Genomic DNA, 19,325 nt, shown 5'->3' with positions numbered 1-19,325 from the left:
GGAAGTCTTCTATTCCAACCCTCTACTCAAGCAAGAGACCTTATTATACTATTCTGGACAAACAGCTGTCCAGTCTCTTCTTGAAAACCTGCAGTGAGGGAGCACCTTCAACCTCTGGAGGCAAATCGTTCCACTTCTGATTAATTGTCACTGTCAGGAAATTGCTCCTAGGTAAGTTCTCTCCTTGATTAGTTTCCATCCATTTCTGCTGCTTTGGAAAATAAATTGACCCCCTCTTCTTTGTGGTAACCCCTCAAATATCGGAAGACTGCTACCATGTCCCCCCAGTCCTTCTTTTATCTAGACTAGCCATACCCAGTTCCTGCAATCGTTACGCTTTACTCTTAGTTGTTCTTCTTTACACTTTTCCCACAATCTCTCTCTCTTTTTTTTTTTGGATATTCAACAAAAATGTTGAAAAACAATGTTGTATACTCAACATCTTTTTTGTATACTATTCCATAGATACCTATTAATTGCAAAGTGTCATCCATATGTTTTCCGATCCACTTTCTGTTAAAATTTATTTTAGCAGTCATAAACATGGAACTGTGAATTGTTTTGCGTTTAATTTCACTTATTTTTTCCCCCTCTCTTAAGTTTGACTGATCCCTTTGCGACACCTTTGTCAGTTTGTTGAAACTGTCTGCAACAGAATTTGCATACATTTTAGCATGCATTTCTAAAATAGGCAGATTTGGGGTTTCCACCAACATACTTCTGTATGCGTTTTTTTCTCCCCAGAGTTGTGAACTATACGTTGCAAAGTACAATTGCATTCCACTCACTTTTAAGTTCAGGAAGTACAAGCTGAGTACATTTTGCACCTTAATAGGAACCAGATGACTATTCCTATACATAAGCAACTGCTTGAGGCAAGCTCTTCTTAACCAAGTATTTCCAAGCACAACCTATTTCGCAACCTGTGCTAATAACAAAGTTATACGTGCACTTTCTTCCAAAAAGGCTTATACATCTAAGGATCCTGAGGTTTCAAATTGTTTCGAATTTTAATTGAGCCCCAACCAACCCCATCTTCGGATGAGCAAACGTGAACCCTTTCTGCCCCCGTCTCTGACTAGTCTTTCTGCAAGATGCTTAGCAAAACAAACAAACAAACCCGGCTTTCATATCCCACAAACCATTAAAATTGAAGAGCTTTTTATGGTTTTCAGATCATGGGAACCCCGGTGATTTAGCTCAATGTAGCTTTCAAACCCAGAAAATTAGTAGAAAAGTATATTGTGGTCCACAAGGGTGGTGTTAGGAATGGTTAAAACGGTTGCAGGAATTGGGTATGCCTGGTCTAATGAAAAGAAGGACTAGAGGTGACATGATCGCAGTCTTCCAATATTTGAGGGACTGCAAAGAGGTCAAATCTATTCTCCAAAGCACCTGAAGGCAGGACAAGAAGCAAGGGATGGAAATTAATCAAGGAGAGAAGCAACTTCGAATTATGGAGAACTTTCCTGGCAGTTCGAATGAGTAATCAATGGAATGGCTTTCCTTCAGAAGTTTAGGGTGCCTCATCGTTGGACGATTTTAAGAAATTCCTTCAGAAGTTTAGGGTGCCTCATCGTTGGAGGATTTTAAGAAGAGATTGGGCAGCCATTTGCCTGCAATGGATAGGGACTCCTGCTTGAGCAAGGGGTTGGACTAGAAGACCTCCAAGGTCCCTTCCAAGCCTGTTATTCTGTTACTCTTAGGCTGCTCTTGATCGACAGAAATCGACGGAAATCACCGAAAGCTTTTTCCAACTAGCAGTAAGCCAACATCTGGCATACTGCCATGCCCATGGACCTGGCCTAGACCTAACTGAATTCCTAAGGGTACAAGAGCCAGAAGGGTTTTTCAAGTTCCTGGTGCCCCCAAAGATTCACCGTGACAAATCCCCACCCCCTCAGCTTGAAAGGAGCCAGCGCTGGCAGGAGCTTTCATGAAACAGAGAGGGCCTGCCAGTTCCTGTGCATAGGCGAGTCGCTTTCTGCAAAGGCAGAGGTCAGGGTCTGGTGCCCCCAGGGGCTCCAGGGGAAGGAGGAGTGGCCATCTGCTCGACTACTTACTCAGAGGTCACTGCTCCCGTCACACAGCCCATCAGCCTTTAGCTTCAAGGGCCTCTAAAGAGAGGGGGGGCGCAGGAGGGGGAGGGACGGGACAGTTGCATGATGAAAGCCGAGCCCTGATGTGGAGAGACAGGCCAGCCAGAAAGGGCTAAATGAAAACAGTCATGTGTGGCTCACCCTGAAAATCACAGAGTTGCCTTCTCTTTGGGGGCTGCAATTTGTGTTTGCTTCCTAGAATTCCACTCCGGCTATTAGCTAGCCTAGCCTGTCTCCAAAAAGGCAGCCCAGTGCATATTTTCCCAGTCCACAACTCCACAAATAAGTCTGTTCCCCATCAGACGTCCCACACAAACAAACACAGACACAAACAGACACACGCTTTGGGAATGACGGAATTGTCGCCCAATTTGCATTTGCAGGTGAAGAATAAATTTACTTGCCACCTATCCTTTCTTCTCCACAAATCCAATCAATTTCAATCAGAATAGAGCCGACAGGGACTTTGAAAGTTATCTAATCCAACCCTTTGCTTAAGCAGGAGACCCTATACCAGGGGTAGGCAACCTTGGCTCTTTGATGACTCGTGGACTTCAACTCCTAGAATTCCTGAGCCAGCCTGGCTCAGCTTGGAAACCTCTCCCTTTTCCCTCAGCGTGGCTGGCTCAGGAATTCTGGGAGTTGAAGTCCACGAGTCATAAAAGAGCCAAGGTTGCCTACCCCTGCCCTATACGTTCTGGACAAATGGCTGTTCAATTTCTTGTTTAAAAACCTCCCGTGTTGAAGCACCCACAAGTTCTGAAGGCAAGTGGTTCCACTGATGGATTGTTCTCACTGTTAGGAAGTTTCTCCTTAGTTCTAGGTTGCTGCTCTTGCCTTCTGGTGCTTTGGAAAATAAGTTGACCCCCCCTCTTCTTTATAACAGCCCCTCAAATACTGGAATGCTGCTAGATGGAATCCATCTAGGTGGACGCCTAAAAGCACAGAAAGAACAGTTTCTTTGCAGTTTCCTCGGGAGTAAGGCACGATTGCATAACTGCATGAAATGTGAGAAGCACGGAACTCCAAAGCAAGAAAGAAAACTCAGGTTGAACACTGAAGAGATACTCTAGGTCCTCGTGTCCCTTTGTCTTCTGATCTTTGGAGTTTTCATTTCGCTTTGAAAGGTACCAAGCTTGGTTGAGGTAGCTCAGTACAGGTAGTCCTCAACTTACAATAGTTCATTTAATGACCATCTCAAGTTGCAACAGCACAGAAAAAGTGACTTATGGCCGTTTTTCACACTTGACCTCCGTTGCAGCATCCCCATGGTCACGTGATCAGCTTTCAGAAGATCAACAACTGGCTTGTATTTATGACGGCCGCAGTGTCCCGGGGTCACGTGATTCCCCTTTTGCGACCTTCTGACCAGCCAGATTCACTTAACAACTGAGTTGCTGACTGAGGAATTCTGGGAGTTGAAGTCCATGAGTCATAAAAGAGCCGAGGTTGCCTACCCCCTGATCTAGTGCAAGTTCCTTGGTTTCCTGCCTCTGCTTCATAAGGAGAGGCAGGAGCGGCTGGCTACTTCCACGTTCCCTAATATGGCAGGTTCCTTCACGCCTTCGGGCTGATCCATCTCCCACTCGCTCAGTGCAAGAGGCAGGCCATCCTCATCCTCTTCCCGCCTCACAGGCCAGGGCTTTCTTACACAGCCTCACTTGGTGCCTCGTTGCCGAGGAAGGGTATTATTCAAGCCACAATACGGAGAGGTGTTTTGCCTCCTCAGATATCAAGGGAAATGAGACCAAGACAAAAATCACAAGCTGTCTTGTCAGCCCACAAATGGAAGAGGAAGAAGAAGGAGGACTGTTGAGGTGGGAAAGTTGGCTGGCTGAGCTGCTTAGTGACTCACGATTATCCGGATGCTGCTGTCAAATGAACTGAGTACAGAAGAACAGAAGAACAGAGCTGGAAAGGGACCTTGGAGGTCTTCTAGTCCAACCCCCTGTTCATGCAAGGAGACTCTATACCATTCTGGACAAATGGCTGACCAGTATCTTCTTCAAAAGCTCCAGTGATGGAGCACCACAATCTCTGGAGGCAAGAGCCGTTCGTCTGATTAAATATTCTCACTGTCAGGATGTTTCTCCTTAATTCTAGGTTGGATCTCTCTTTGATAAGCTTTGACCCATTACTTCTTGTCCTGCCCTCAAGTGTTTTGGAGAATAATCTTTTTTTTTTGCACTAATAAATTGAGTTTCTCTTGCACTGCAAATGACAACACGCTGACTGCCAGTTTTCCATCAGAACAATTACAAGCTGAGCCCTCCAAAACTCTTTGGACTTTTGGATGTCCAATGGGCCTGGCAGGTTATTAAATACATGCCTGGATCATAACCTTAATAACTATATTTATCTTTAGTGAAGCTTGAAGTGAAATGCCACTGAAATATGAAAGTGGGCAGATGTTCTGAACCAGCCAACTACCGGCCTTGTAATAAGGCAAACCCCTGTTCAAGCAGTAGAGACTGGAGAGCGTCTGAGGCTGCAAAGCGTCTGCCAAGTTTAATTCACAAGCAAAACAACAGAACAAGAAACACAGGAACTTGAATCCTCAAGCGGAAGGGTTGCTTTCAGCAACCAGCCCCTCCCCAAACACTCCTTTTATTTAGAGTTCAGGGCGTGGTCTCCCTGTGCCTCCTCCCGAGGAGTCCCACAGCCTTTCTTTGTTTGTTCCTGCTCGACTGCCTCCTGCGTCGGGCGTCCTTGAACAGGGCCAGCTGTGGGTCATCATCCTCCGCACTATCGGGCTCACGCAGCTGAGAAGAGGGCCCCGGCTGAGGGCTCTGCGAAGCCTCCAAGCCATCATCAGCCGGTTCGTCTTCCACACCCTCCTCCTCCCCCTCATCTGAGTCATCCGATACATCTGAGCCGGCTGCCGGACCCACCGGCTGGCCCTGAGTCACAACAGCAGATATTGTGTGTGCACATGTGTGTGAATGCTACTGCTGTATCTTTTCATTGCTTGAGTTCCAAACCTTGACAATTAGCAATCTTTGCATACTTGCAGTGGATTTAGATGTTCATGTTTCTATAGTTAATCTACAGCAGCAAAGGCATTTTGATTAGACACTAAAATTCTTTACTCTGATGGCTATTCTCCTGCAACTACAAAATTTCTGTCATTTTTTAAATTAAATATTGGAGTCTGAACTTCTTCTTTTTTTAAAAAAAAAGGCAAGATCAATGAGGCCACTCAAAATCTTAACAGGATTTCAGCTGCCCACTCCCAAAGTTTTCTAACAATAATGTCATGATGAAATCCAGATTTCTTTTTCTTTCTCCTTTTAGATGCCATGCTGTCCTTCACAATGATGCCCAAATCTCAAGAAGACAGCTACAACAAATAACTGGTGGTACAGAATCATATTTTCATCATTGTTTTTATCGCTGTCACAATCCCTATGATCTACCAATATTGTGTTTGCGTTCACATTAACAGGAACAGAGATGATCCATTGATCTATCTTTGAAAGGAGAATGATATCCTCAGGGTGAACTCCCCAAACTGGATGAAACCAAGAGAATGAGTGAGTACCAATAAAGGGGAATATTTGTAGCTCAGGGTTGACATGAGGGGCCCTTGGTGCTCTCTGAGCTTGGTTGTCTTCTTGCAGACGTTTCATTACCCAGACTAGGTACCATCATCAGGGCTAGAGGAGGTGTATGAGGAGGAGGAGGAGGAGGAGGAGGAGGAGGTGGAAGAGGAGGAGGAGGAGGAGGAGGAGGAGGAGGAGGAGGAGGAGGAGGAGGAGGAGGACTGTGGGAATCTTGGTGCCCTCTGAGCTTGGCTGTTTTGTTGCAGACGTTTCATTAGCCAAACTAGGTAACATCATCAATGTGAGTAATGCTAGCACTGATGAGGTTACCTAGTTTGGGTAAGAAAACAACCAACCTATGATGAAACAAAGCTGATTTGATTTAACTTAAAATAAATAAAAATGAACATTCCCTGAATGAATTATCAACCCTAACATTAAAAATTACAATCCAGCTGCAACTTCTAGAGCTTCTGGAGGCCATACCCAAGTTTTGGGGAAGGAGCTATATATGTACAACTCTCTTTTTCCATCAAGAATGCATTTCTCAGTAGTTTGAACAGTCAGACAGTCTGTATCAGACAATTATTTCTGGTATCTGCCATTGTCTCAACCTGACTTCAAACAACAGACAGAACCAGGTCTGTGAAAACCTCAATAGTTGCTTTCGCAGAACATGCTAAGCCTGGTTTTGTGTATTGACCCTGTTGTGCAACTTTTGACCATTTGATTTGCTGGTAGTGGCACAAAACCAGAAATAGGTCAATTCCACAATCAGGCCTATACCCACGGTACTCAAGTACCCAGTTAATTTAAACTATGGTTTATCCAATTTATCCACTTTCCTGGCTTCACAGGAAAGTTGTGCTGCCCTTGGATCCCAACCTGCAGATTTCCCTGCTTCTCTTCACCTTTTAACACCCGCCTAATTTGGTTTGGCTAGTTTCAGTCTTACAAGGTGCCTGTTGGCTTCTCCAGCCCCTCCCCGGATTGATCTTTACTTCATGTACACACAGTCCTCAACTTTCAACAGTTCATTTAGTGACTGTTCGAAGTTACAACAGTGCTGAAAAAAGTGACTTATAACTGTTTTTCACATGACCAATGCACCCTCCCCATGGTCACACTTGGCAACTGACTCGTATTTATGATGGTTGCAGTGTCCCGGGGTCATGTGATCCCCTTTTGCTACCTTCTGACAAGCAAAGTCAACAGAGGAAGCATTAACAACCTTGTTACCAACGCAACAACTGCAGCAATTCACTAAGAGAAGTCATACAACGGGTCCAATTCACTTATCAAATGTCTCACATAGCAACCAGAAAGTTTGGGCTCAATTGTAGTCGTACGTCGAGGACTCCCTGTGCCACTTTCTTTCTCCTCACCTTGAGACAATGATTTCACAAGCTGCTTGGCTGGTCTCTGGCTACTTATTCTCTGGACTTGCGGGTCAGGGGGTGGGGTGCCGTTCCCAAGCTGCCCTTCTACAAATAAACCTTTTATGCAGAGCTCTAAAAGGGGAGGGGGAGACTTAGTGCTTTCAGATTTATTCTCTGGTGCTCTCTGCTGACCTCGCATGACCCCATTACTCAGAAACTCTCTAGAGGAATCCTTAAAAGGCAGCCTTGTAATTATGGACCATTTATGGACCAGCTCATTTATTTGCACAGGGCAGGGTGGTCTGAAACATCCGGACCCCCCCACTTGCCGCCCCCCCCCCCAAAAAGCAGCTTATTTGGGAGGAAAGGAGCCTTCCCCCCTCCCCCCTCCCTTTCCTCATTCCTAAAATTATGGTGATCATCTTGAGCCTTCTTGGTTTAAAATTGCAAATCCCCCTCTTGTCCAAAGCTCTCCAAAGCTTTGTGAATTTGCTGCTTTCCTTTCCCAGCCCTGGATTTTAAGGGGGAAAAATGGGGCTCATCTACATTAGAAAACTGAAGTGGTCCTCCTCTTCTGAAGGTTTCCAGGGGTACCCAGTTTCTGGGGAGGAGAGAGGGACTGGCGGGGGGGGGCGGGGAGAGAGAAAAAGGGACGCGCTTTTTAGACAGGGTTGGCTGGAGTTGATGAGATCCTTGCAAAAGTAAGAGAAGTTTAAGGAAGAAAAGTTGATGTATGAAGCCATATGTGAGGGTGGTTGAAACAAGCATAATAAGTTCACAGAACCCACATCTCAGTTAGTGAATCAGCTCATTTTTCCAGGGACACCTACTATCTACTATCAACCATAAACCAACTCAAGAGCTACTGTTCACACATGCCTGGGCACCTAAACAAAGAAACTAAGCAAAGCTGGGAGCTTTCAGAATACAGTTGTTGTATAGTTGTAAATCATGGCAACTGGACCAAAGTTTGTTAATCTGAGACTTCATCAGTCAAAATATAAAAAAATACTTATGCAGAGAGCCATTGGAATGTACTAACTCTTGCCACACCACCTGGAGGGATTTCTGCCCAAAATTGTAATATATCAATGAAGACTCAATCATCAGATATCTAGCCATCGGATTGAAAACTTCAGTACAAAACTCTGAGAGTCAGATGGGACAGTACAGGTTGCTCTTCACTTACAACAGTTCATTTAGTGACCTTTCAAAGTTACAACAGCACTGAAAAAGTGACTTATGACCATTTTTCACACTTACGACCATTGCAACATCCCCAGGGTCATGTGATCAAAATTTGGATGCTTGGCAACTGACTCATATTTATGGCGGTTGCAGTGTTCGGGGGTCACGTGATCCCCTTTTGTGACCTTACGACAAGCCAAGTCAATGGGGAAGTCAGATTCACTTAACAACCATGTCACTAACTGCAGCGATTCACTTAACTGTGGCAAGAAAGGTCGCAAAATGGGGCAAAATTCACTTAACAACTGTCTTGCTTAGCAATAGAAATTTTGGGTTCAGTTGTGGTCATAACCCGAGGATACCTGTATCTGAATTTGATAAGGAAATAACTAAACAAACATTTGGGTAAAAGAAGACGGAGAGATCATTTTCTGAAGGATTCGAAATACAAACAAGCCAAATTTTGTAAAATTAAAATGATAACAATGTCTGCAGCTGCGATGAGTAACAAACGATCATTCCATTCTTCCTCACATTTTATTTTGAAAGGCAGTGTAAATGAAGGAGGCACTCCAGATGACTCCCCCCCCTTTAAAAAAAAAGCTTTAGGGATTAATAAGGGATTTCATCAACTGCCTTTTAGGCCAACATTAAGAAAACTGCAGCTTTTCAATGGAGCATTCAGGGTTCCCAGATGCAGTGAGGAGGAAGAGTCCTGGGAATTGGGAGGCAAAGAATTATTCTCCCGCTCAATAGCTGTGAAGTTTGGGGTAAGTCCTGTTTTAAAAGTCACCCTTAAAAACGGTCCTCTTATTTAGGGCCCATTGAAAAGTCTGCCGTTTTGTCTAAATGGGATTCAAATGAAGGATTTTACATTTTCAGGAAAGTACCTGCCATCGGCTGTCAAAACATCACTCATGTTTCTCTACTAAGGAACACAGGCAACTTATCTGCCCCCCCCCCCACAATTATTATGTTGGGGTGGGGGGAGAAATTGACTTTAGCAAGTGGGGGTTGCATTTGCAAGAGAAAAAGGCTGCCATAAAAGAGCCTCTGGTAATTATGCCAGGGAGCTTCAGAAAGTGTGCTTTGTCTGCTATTCCAAACGCCAAGGGATTTATTGTCGCTGGCGGAAGGCCAGATTTCGTAGAAATTAGGTGCCGTTGAAGGTTGACGTTGCCCTGTCAAATTTGCCCTGTACCCTTAGTGTCTAAAAGCACAGCAGAAGAAAAGACTTCCTCCCATCCACCCCAACATATTTCTGTGTCCAGAGGAACAGATAAGGAAGCTTCAAATTCAAGTTGCAGAACCATGGAAAGTTTTCTCAGCGGCCTTTGCGGTCAAGTCTCACAAAACGGCTGACCTTAAGACATTTTAAACAATTATAATCATGCCCCTGATCAGACATATTATTAGAATTCTTTTGTTTTAAATACCCTGCAGTATGAAGCTCTGGACATAGAAAAGATGAAATTTTGGATGTGGTATAAATCCATGAGAAGATTTAAATTAGGAATGGATTTCAATTTGAATTCTGGGTTAGATGTTCCATCCATCCATCCATCCATCCATCTATCTATCTATCATCTATCTATCTATCATCTATCTATCTATCATCTATCTATCTATCTATCTATCTATCTATCTATCTATCTATCTATCTATCTATCTATCTATCTATCTATCTATCTATCTATCTATCTATCTATCTATCTATCTATCTATCTATCTATCTATCCATCTATCCATCCATCTATCTATCTATCTATCTATCTATCTATCTATCTATCTATCTATCTATCTATCTATCTATCTATCTATCTATCTATCTATCTATCTTGCCACCGATCTCCCCTATGAGGTGACTCTGAGAGACACAAAAAGTAAAAGAAACGAGAACCTTTAAGAACTTCTTCCCTCCCTTCCTTCCTGATCTCACCAGAAAACTCAAGATATGGTTCTGCTCCCTAACCCCAAAAACGTGGCTGCAAAATGCCGTCTTGTGTTTAACCATGGTTCACTAGAAACATCAGACTTTATGATATGTTTCATGGGTTCTTCCTGTTGGCAATTATTGAATCTTGTCAGTACTCTAGCTGCCACAGCGGTGTCTTTGGAGTATGGTGGTATAAACAAAGAGGGCAATCACAAAAGTTTCTGCCTGCTTTTATGTGTGTCATCACCATCTTGACTTGGTTGACCATGTCTATCTAGACCCAAAAAGTCTACTGCATAATCCATGCCTGCTACTGTAGAAGCTGGTGCTTTGCTGAGACAGCAACCAATTTCATCGTTTTAATTCAGAACATCTTCAGAACAGAACACAATGGAATGGAACCGGATAATGCAGGGGACCAGGCAATTGATGGGCATATTTCTGCTTCCCGGCAGCACAAAATTTGGATCTAACTGTTTCTCTGAAGACTCCCTAGAAAACTGTTCCAGCACAACATTCCGTGGAAGAAACTCTTCAGAAAACTCTATTGCCTGAGGTTGATTTGAAGCCTCCAAGAGTTGCTTCCAAATGATAGAAGACTTGTGACATCTACCCCTTTCTCTTTCTACAGTCACCAGACTGAGACCTTCCTTTTCAGAATATCTTCTGAGCTAAATTTCTAGGGAGAATCTCCCATCATCCAGGTCACGGTTGTCCCAAAGTTACTTTCTTCTGTTGTTGTTTTTTTTTTCTCTCTCCCCTTTTTTCTTTGAAAACATTTTGCTTTTCACCCTTCTCAGTCCCGAAGAAGCTTCTTGGAGGAGAAGCAAAATGTTCTCAAAGAAAAATACCGGGAAAATCCAGTTGCCTTTTGGGGAGGGGGGTGGAAAGCACCTTTCAGTTCTGAACTAAATCGACAACATTCCTAGATGGACGACGTTCCCCGCCCGGCGCCCCCCCTCCGTTTTCTATCCTGATTTTTATCATTCGCTCAGGTCCCTTAAGGGCAGTCTGATGGGGGCATGGCTTGAAATAATAAACAAATAAACCTACGGTTGCGCCTTCCCGTGATGGGAGAAGCAGAGGAACGGGAGAGAAAACTACTTACATCTGGATTACATTGCAACCTTCCTGCCCCCCCCCTACCCCACCCCTTCCCCTCCCTTGAGCTACAGACACAATCAGTGCCATGGGAAAGAGCAAGCGGAGAGACCATCCCCGCCCTGTACACCTTTTCTAAGCAGGAAAATGAAAAGGAAGGGCAGGGAGGTGGGGGTGGAGACAACTGAATGAAAGGACATGCTAGTTGCGTGTGTGTGTGTGTGTGTGTGTGTGTGTGTGTGTGTGTGTGTGTGTTCTGGGGAATTTTCCCTCTCCTCTTAAGGATCGAAGACCTGTGGAGCAAGGAGGCCTCTTTCTCAACCCTCTCCAGCCTCTGCATCCTTTGGTGCTTCCTCTCCCAGGCGGGGCTGGGCGAGCAGAATCTGCTTTTCCTCTGGCAGGACTCTATTCAGCCCCAAAGAATGGGAGAACAAAGGAACAGGAGAAACTCCCAGCTCCATTCAAGAGGCCATCTGCTCCTGCCAAGACAAGGGAGAGGGGGGGGGGAGCTGAGGAGAAGATCCCAGGTTCAGGCTTAATGGGGGGGGGTATTTAGCAAGGGACACTGACCCCTCCCCTCCCCCACCCCACCCCAGGCAAGACAGCAACCCAATTGTTTAAAAAAAAATTAAGTTTCTAACACTTGCCTCTCTTTGAAAAAAACAGGCCATGGAGAGGAAGAGAACCAGTCCCCAGCCTGCTATGGGCATCCAAGTGCCCTGCAAAAAAACAAAACAAAAAAACGTTATCTGGCATTTTCCCCAACCTGTTTCCCCCCCCCCCCCATTCGGCTGGGTGAAAGAGAAGTTGCCTTAGAAATTGATTTCCAAAAAGAAGTCATTTTGATCAAGTTCTCCAGAGAGTGAGATGCAGGGATGGTGCAGTTACTGGCTGTAGGAGAGGCACAGGCAGAGGTGGTGGTGATGGTGCATGTGGGGGGGGGGTGGAGTTAAGAGAGTCATCAGCCTAGAGTCCTTACATTCCCACAAGTAGTCTAAGTTCAACCTCTCCTGCTGAACCTTATCTGGTGCCAATTTAGTATTGAATCTTAGTTGTCTAGATTCTCGTGTATAGGATCAGCAATAAATTCTTCTTAACTGCAACTCAACCTGTGGCCCTGATTCTTTGTGCTTGACACTGGGGATGTTCACAGGTCACTTATAGCAATGGCTAACCAGACCACTGTTTCTCAAGTTTTCGTTAGATTTATTTGCTCCCCATCTTGTCTCGAGGCAACTCTGGGTGACTTACAAAGATTTGTTTCCCCACTGCTTGCTGAATAGTGTGATTCCAATTCCTAGGTTCAGGAAATGAAAAAGGTGAAGGTTTTAAAATAGAAGAAAATCTCTGTAGTTGGGGGCTGAGCTGTGGGATCCTTGGGGCTCTCTGAACTTGCGGACGTTTTATTACCAGACTAGGTAACATCATCAGTGTCCCATCAGTGCAACATGAGGGCACTGATGATGCCACCTTAGTTGAGCAATGAAATAACTGCAAGTCAAAATGTCTGCAAGCCAACAACCAAGTTCAGAGAGAATTAAGAACTGCACAGATTACTGTATACCAATAGAGGAGAATCACTGTGGTTCAGAGTTGTTTTGTGAAGTTCTTGGAGTTCTCTCAGTTTGCGTGCAGACGTTTTGCTACCCAACTAGGCAACACCATCAGTGAATTCTCTGCCCCCCCCCAGGAGATCTGAATGAAGCAACACCAGAGGTGATTGCCTGGATAGCTGAATTGATCATCCAGTTATGAGGCCACTGGCATACCCGTATAGGAGTTTTACGCATGGCATGGCATGGCATGGCATGGCATGGCATAGAATAGAATAGAAATCTTTATTGGCCAAGTTTGATTGGACGCACAAGGAATTTGTCTCCGGTGTATAAGATCTGTATGTACACATACACAGCAACAAAGTGATAGGTCATAGATCACAAATCATAGTTACAATCATTAATCATGATTGTAACATTAATCATAAGATACAAACAAGTGATAAATCGTAAGATACCAACAGGAGAAGATAGTAGGAAAAATTAGAAGATGAGAAAGATGATAGTAACCTACTATGTGGGTAAATTTCTTAGGCCTAAGACAGTGCTGTGGGAATTAAGTGTTCAGCAGAGTGAATTATAATTATGTGGACTGTATATATGTTTACTCTCTCTTGTTATGTTCTCATCATATGCTAAATTATAATAATAACCCCATCTGTGATAGTGAGTGTAGGGTTTATTTATTCCCAGTTTATATACTGTGTATATAGAGTGAGTCATTTGCCCTGCTAGGACACCCCTATCAACAGTGCAAACAACCAAGCTCACAGAGCAACGAAGACTCCGTGTGAAGTTTTTCTTGCAATTTACTGCATCTGAAATAGTCGATTATCACCCTCCTTAGTGCACTTGTCCAAAGATGGAACAGGGGATGGGTGGGTGAAAGACACCATTCAGTGGCTCAGGTTTTGGATGCTCTCAAATTCAACCCCGGTGGGTCTGACTTCCAACTTGCAACCAAATTTGTATCTCCCTATATTGTTGGCAACTGGTTTTATACTCCTCTTAATGTTCCGGCCCATCCTTAATCCCAGTCAGCATATACATTGTAAATGGAGATTTAAAAGAGACAGAAGATAGTGTATTAAGAGGCACATTTTTAGGCAGATTTTTAAAAATGCAGATCCACACAGAAATGATAGAGAACAGACAATTCTAGTTTAAACTGGAAGCTGACCAATAGCTAATTCAGTCATTCTAAGCTTTCCAAAGAAGAAAGAGTGGTGATGGATTAAAATAAATGTTAGTGAAGCATGCTATTTTTAAAAAATACATATATGCTATACTTACGCTCTCCATAGCCTATGACCTAGATAAATTTTTTTTAATTTCTCTTCCTTTCTGCCTATTTTATCATGCATGAGAAGGTATCTGAGAAATTGCAGCATTTATCTTCAAATGCTAAGCTTATTTTAAGACTAATGCAAGTTCTGGGATTGCTGGAGGCCTTGTTCACACATCTCCCCCAAATCCTTTTGCTCTCACAAAGATCAGACACTTCTTTTGCTATTCTGCTAGAAGCTGAGAAGTTCTTACGGTACAGAACCAGGGTACCTTCTTCTCAGTTGATAGATTTAAAAGAAAAACTTGAGTTCTGCAGCTGGCCATTTTTCTGCATCTCCTTCAGATTGCAAGAAGACCTACCCCAGTACAGAATCTTTGACGTCACAATATAAAATAGATGTTGAGACTCTGGAAAGAGTAGAGAGAAGAGCAATGAAGATGACTAGGGGACTGGAGGCTAAAACATATGAACAACAGTTGCAGGAATTGGGCATGTCTACTTTAATGACGTCCATCTACTTTAATGAAGGGATGCGGTGGTTCAGTGGGTTAGGATGCTGAGCTTGTCGATCAGAAGGTCGGCAGTTTGGCGGGTCGAATCCCGAGTGCCGCATAGCAGAGTGAGCGCCTGTTACTCGTCCCAGCTTCTGCCAACCTAGCAGTTCGAAAGCACGTAAAAAATGCAAGTAGAAAAATAGGGACCACTACGGTGGGAAGGTAACAGCGTTCCGTGCGCCTTTGGCGTCTAGTCACGCCGGCCACATGACCACGGAGACGTCCTCGGACAAGCGCTGGCTCTTTGGCTTTGAAATGGAGATGAGCACCGGCCCCTAGAGTCGGAAACGACTAGCACGCATGTGCGGGGGAACCTTTACCTTTACCTTACTTTAATGAAAAAAGGAGGACTAGGGGTGACATGATAGCAGTCTTCTAATATTTGAGGGGCTACCACTAAGATGAGAGGGTCAACCTATTTTCCAAAGCACCAGAAGGCAAGACAAGAAGCAATGGATGGAAACTAATCAAGGAGAGTGGGAACCGCCTTGCCTTCTCTAGCTTTTCATTCTTCCATTTAGACCCTGAATGAGGGACCCACCCTTGAGGGGGGTCTTTTCATAGGGGGTAGTTGGGGGAGGCATGAATGGGTGGAAAGAGAGTCCACAAAAACAACAGCTCCACCGGTAGTCTCCCCTGACGATACAGAAAACTGAATGTGCAATACCGGTACTGTAGTCTTTGACTTACGACCACAACTGAGCCAACAATTTCTGTTGCTAAGTTAAACCTTTGTTAAGTAGGTTTTGCCCCATTTTACAACCTTTCTTGGCATTGTTGTTAAGTGGATCATTGCAGTTGTTAATTTAGTATCCCGCTTGTTAAGGCAATCTGGCTTCCCCACTGACTTGGCTTGTCAGAAGGTGGGAAAAGAGGGATCACGTGAGCCCGGGACCCTGCGACCGTCATAAATATGAACCAGTTGGTCAAGTGTCTGAACTTTGATGACGTGACTGCGGGCATGCTTCAATGATCGTTAACTGTGGACATCACTTTGTCATAATTCACTTTGTAACTTTGAATGGTCGTTAAGTGAACTGTTGTAAGTCGAGGACTAGCTGTCCAGCATCTCAAGAAATTGGAAGGATATTCTCGAGCCCGCTGGGAACCAGCCAAACCAGGACTGGTTTTGACAGGGGCAGAAACCTTGTCAGTCCAAAGTGGACATCCGAATACATGGTTTGGGAAGGAAGAGCCTTGGTGGAGCAGTGGGCTAATGCCTCCTTAAGTAACACCAGCTGCCTGCAATTAGTGCAGGTTCGCATCCCACCAGGCTCAAGGTTGACTCAGCCTTCCATCCTTCCGAGGTAGGTAAAATGAGGACCCAGATTGTTGGGGGCAATTAAGCTGACTTTGTAATAATGCCGCTTGGGTGTGTGTGAAAAGCCCTAATAAGCAGGCATATACATAGAATGAAGGCTACTGCTAAGCTTGTAAGCCGCCCTGAGTCTTCGGAGAAGGGCGGGATATAAATGGAATTTTTTTTAAAAAAAGGAACACTTACTGGCTGCCTGAATCCGGGCTTTCCGGCTCACCAACAAACCAAAGCGATTCCGAGCCATGCAGCCGTATTCCCCTTCGTCGGAAGTGCCGTCCTCCTTCCGCTTCCGGAAGTGGGAGAAGTAGAGGGAGCCGTTGGCCAGCGTCGAGGGCTCCTCACCCTCACCCTCCGCCACCAGCATCCCGTTCTTCCGCCACGTGATGCTAATGGGTTGAATCCCTTCCACTTGGCAATCCAAGACCAGGGGTTGCTCCTGCGCCGCAATTTGGTCACTGGGCTCTATGGTGAACGCCAGTTCGGTGGAGAAGCCGAAATCTGGAATAAAAAAAGAGAAGAGAAGAGGTCATCCTTGGAAGCCCACAGGAGAAATGAGAAACAGCCGCAGGGTTTAAGCCGGGGAAAACTTGCCAAGGGGCTTCTGCTTAGAAGAGGGGAGCTCAAACGAACAATCCAGTAGCTTCCTAAGGATCTTAAGTCTTAAACTGTCGGATTCTAAACAGGAAACATGTTTCTAGCCCTCGGCATTGCCAAGAAAAATAAAATCACTTTGCAAAATGTCCTCGGCTTATGACTGGTTGCTTAGCAACCGTTCAAAGTTCTTTTTTCCCCCCAAAGTTTTATTGATTTTTTAATATTTACAAATACATGTATTTGTGAAGCAATATGGTGGTTGGGTAGTCAAGATAACAAATAACAAGCAGGACACAATCAACGGATGGAAACTCATCAAGGAGAGAAGCAACCTGGAACTAAGGAGGAATTTCCTGACAGTGAGAACAATTAACCAGTGGAACCACCTGCCTCCAGAAGTTGTGGGTACTTCACATCACTGGAGGTTTTTAAGAAGAGCTGGGACAGCCATTTGTCTGAAATGGTATAGGGTTTCCTGCCTGAGCAGGGGGTTGGACTAGATGACCTCCAAGGTCCCTTCCAACTTACTTATTATTATTAAGTTGTTTGTAAATAGTTCAGGTTGCATCAACAAGGATTCTCTCTCTGATTCCCCCTTAGTTACCACATAGTCAAAATAATCAAGTTAATACATTTCTAGTTGTGACCTAGTCAATTAACAGAAGTTTCAATATATTTTCACTAATACATATCAATATCCTCTTTTTAAGTTTTACCTAATTGCAATAGAATACTCTAGAGTAGCCTATAATATACAAAAGAAAGATTAATTTTGGGGTAACCCACAACTCCCTATTTCAATAAAGAATACTTCTCTTGTCTACAAAACTTACATTGTTCATTACAAAACATTCTTATGTTTTACCAAAGTTCTGATAGGCTTATCTGGGGGTACTTATGACCCCAATTTGAAGTTTTGATGTTCATTCCCCCCCCCCCCCCCAGTAACCAAGTCACATTTATGGCCATTTGCAGCATCCCATGGTCACGTGACCAAATTTTACTTGCGGTTTTTGACAAAAGCAAATATTCATTTTGAGTTTTCGGAAAATCGTACCCATTAGCAAACCACTGGTTCCCTTAACAAACCCGGATTCACTTAACAGCTGTCACAAAAAAAAAACAACCCTCAAAAAACTGAACTCCTTTACTATCATCATGAATTACGACTGTGATGGGCAGGCTCCATTATGGGCGGTTGCAACCTGGGGACCACACGTAATAGTTATTTGAAATTTCACATATGCTGGTAGTCCTCGACTTACAACAATTCATTTAGTGACTATTCGAAGTTACAACATCGCTGAAAAAAAATGACCCAATGGCCATTTTTCACACTTATGACTGTTGCAGCCTCCCCATGGTCATGTAGTCAAAGTTCAGATGTTTGACAACTGCTTCATATTTATCACGGTTGCAATGCCCTGGGGGGGGTCATGTGATCCCCTTTTGAGACCTTCTGACAAACTCAATAGGGGAAGCCAAATTCAATCTGGGTCGGTCATTGGGACCAGGGGTTCTCTCTTCTGAGTTTACAGACTTGTGCTGGAGAGCCCATCATCCCCAAGCAATTGGGATGCACCGGACATGACTCACTCTTGAGCCTCAAGAGCAAAACAATAGAAGGATGGGTTTGAGGAACCTCAATGTAGCAACCTCTGGTCTGGTTTGTTGTCTGCACTTGAGGCACTAAAATTGGCATTTGGGGGATCCTTGCTGCACTTTCTCCTTGCTCTTCTCCAAGGAGGGGACAAGGCTGGGGATTTCTGGGAGATGACATCCACACATCTTCAAGTTGCCAAGGTTGAGAAGCGCTACTCTAGAAGCTACATGTACAACTTAGATCGATAATAGGTAGATGGTGGGACGATGATGGTGTTGGAGTAAGACTGATCCAGGTTCAAGTCCACCAGAACTACAATTCAACTGGTGACTGGAGTCGGTGACTGTCTCTCAGTCCAAACTATCTCACAGGGTTGTTTGGGGAAAGAGTGAGGGTGGGGGGGCAAACTGGAGAAAGCCATGTTAAGAAGACTCCTCTGAACTCTTGATGGGAGGGCAGGCCAGAAATTCAACAAGTCAGTCTCACAAACAATTAAGCAGCCAGTCGAAAAGAAGGCTTCTATCAACCCATCAAGAGAATGCTCTGGGCTCAATTATTTTGCCTTATCGGATTCCAGATCTTAACAATTCAGGTTGTTTGACACTCAAAATTGTAGGAAGAGGAATGTTAGAGACAGCATTCCCGGGCAGGCAACCCTGCAGCCCTTTGGCCTTTGACCTTGCCCTCAGTTGGGTGGGAAAGTCACTTTTGAAAAGGAGAATATTTGCATTAGAGGCCAACTCAGACCCGGTAGAATATGCCTGAAACACCAAAAAGAGGCAAGCTGGAATGAGAAACGTGGATTCTTTTCCTGTTTGTTTGTTTGTTGTTGTTGTTTTAAAAAAGCTGAAATTCTCCTCAAAGAACCAAAAGGCCTCCCCAGGTCAAGGAAAACCAACAGAACCACAAAAAAGAAATGAAATTCAGTTGGATCCACTTCCTCTTTTAGCAAATGGAAACAAGTAAATGAAACAATTAACTGAGAATTGCCACTCATTTCCTAATAAGTCACTTATTGGCTGTATATTACTTAAGCCGCTACCTGGAGGGAAAACATCTCAGACTGGCAAAGATCATACCCTTTCAGATCAAAACCGGGCCCTGCACACATTGCAGTGTTGAAAGGATGACATGTCATGCCTACACACATTTACCCAGAAACAAGTT

At 44.2% G+C, this 19,325-nt stretch overlaps 1 protein-coding gene across 1 annotated transcript in view; it reads right to left on the bottom strand.

Moving 5' to 3' along the window:
• The window catches only part of IGDCC3 (immunoglobulin superfamily DCC subclass member 3), a gene marked incomplete at both ends in the record, with an annotated part of 118,331 nt that overhangs the window by 78,688 nt on the left and 20,318 nt on the right, over nt 1-19,325 (bottom strand). The window contains one exon of the mRNA XM_081337013.1: nt 16,148-16,459. Coding sequence (XP_081193139.1) covers nt 16,148-16,459 — 312 coding nt within the window. The remainder of the gene's footprint in view (nt 1-16,147; nt 16,460-19,325) is intronic.

Source organism: Vipera berus (genome assembly GCF_964194415.1).
Source record: "Vipera berus genome assembly, chromosome: 12".
NCBI lineage: Eukaryota > Metazoa > Chordata > Lepidosauria > Squamata > Viperidae > Vipera > Vipera berus.
The sequence above is the reverse complement of the archived record's forward strand: the minus strand, read 5'-3'. Positions and strand labels throughout refer to the sequence as shown.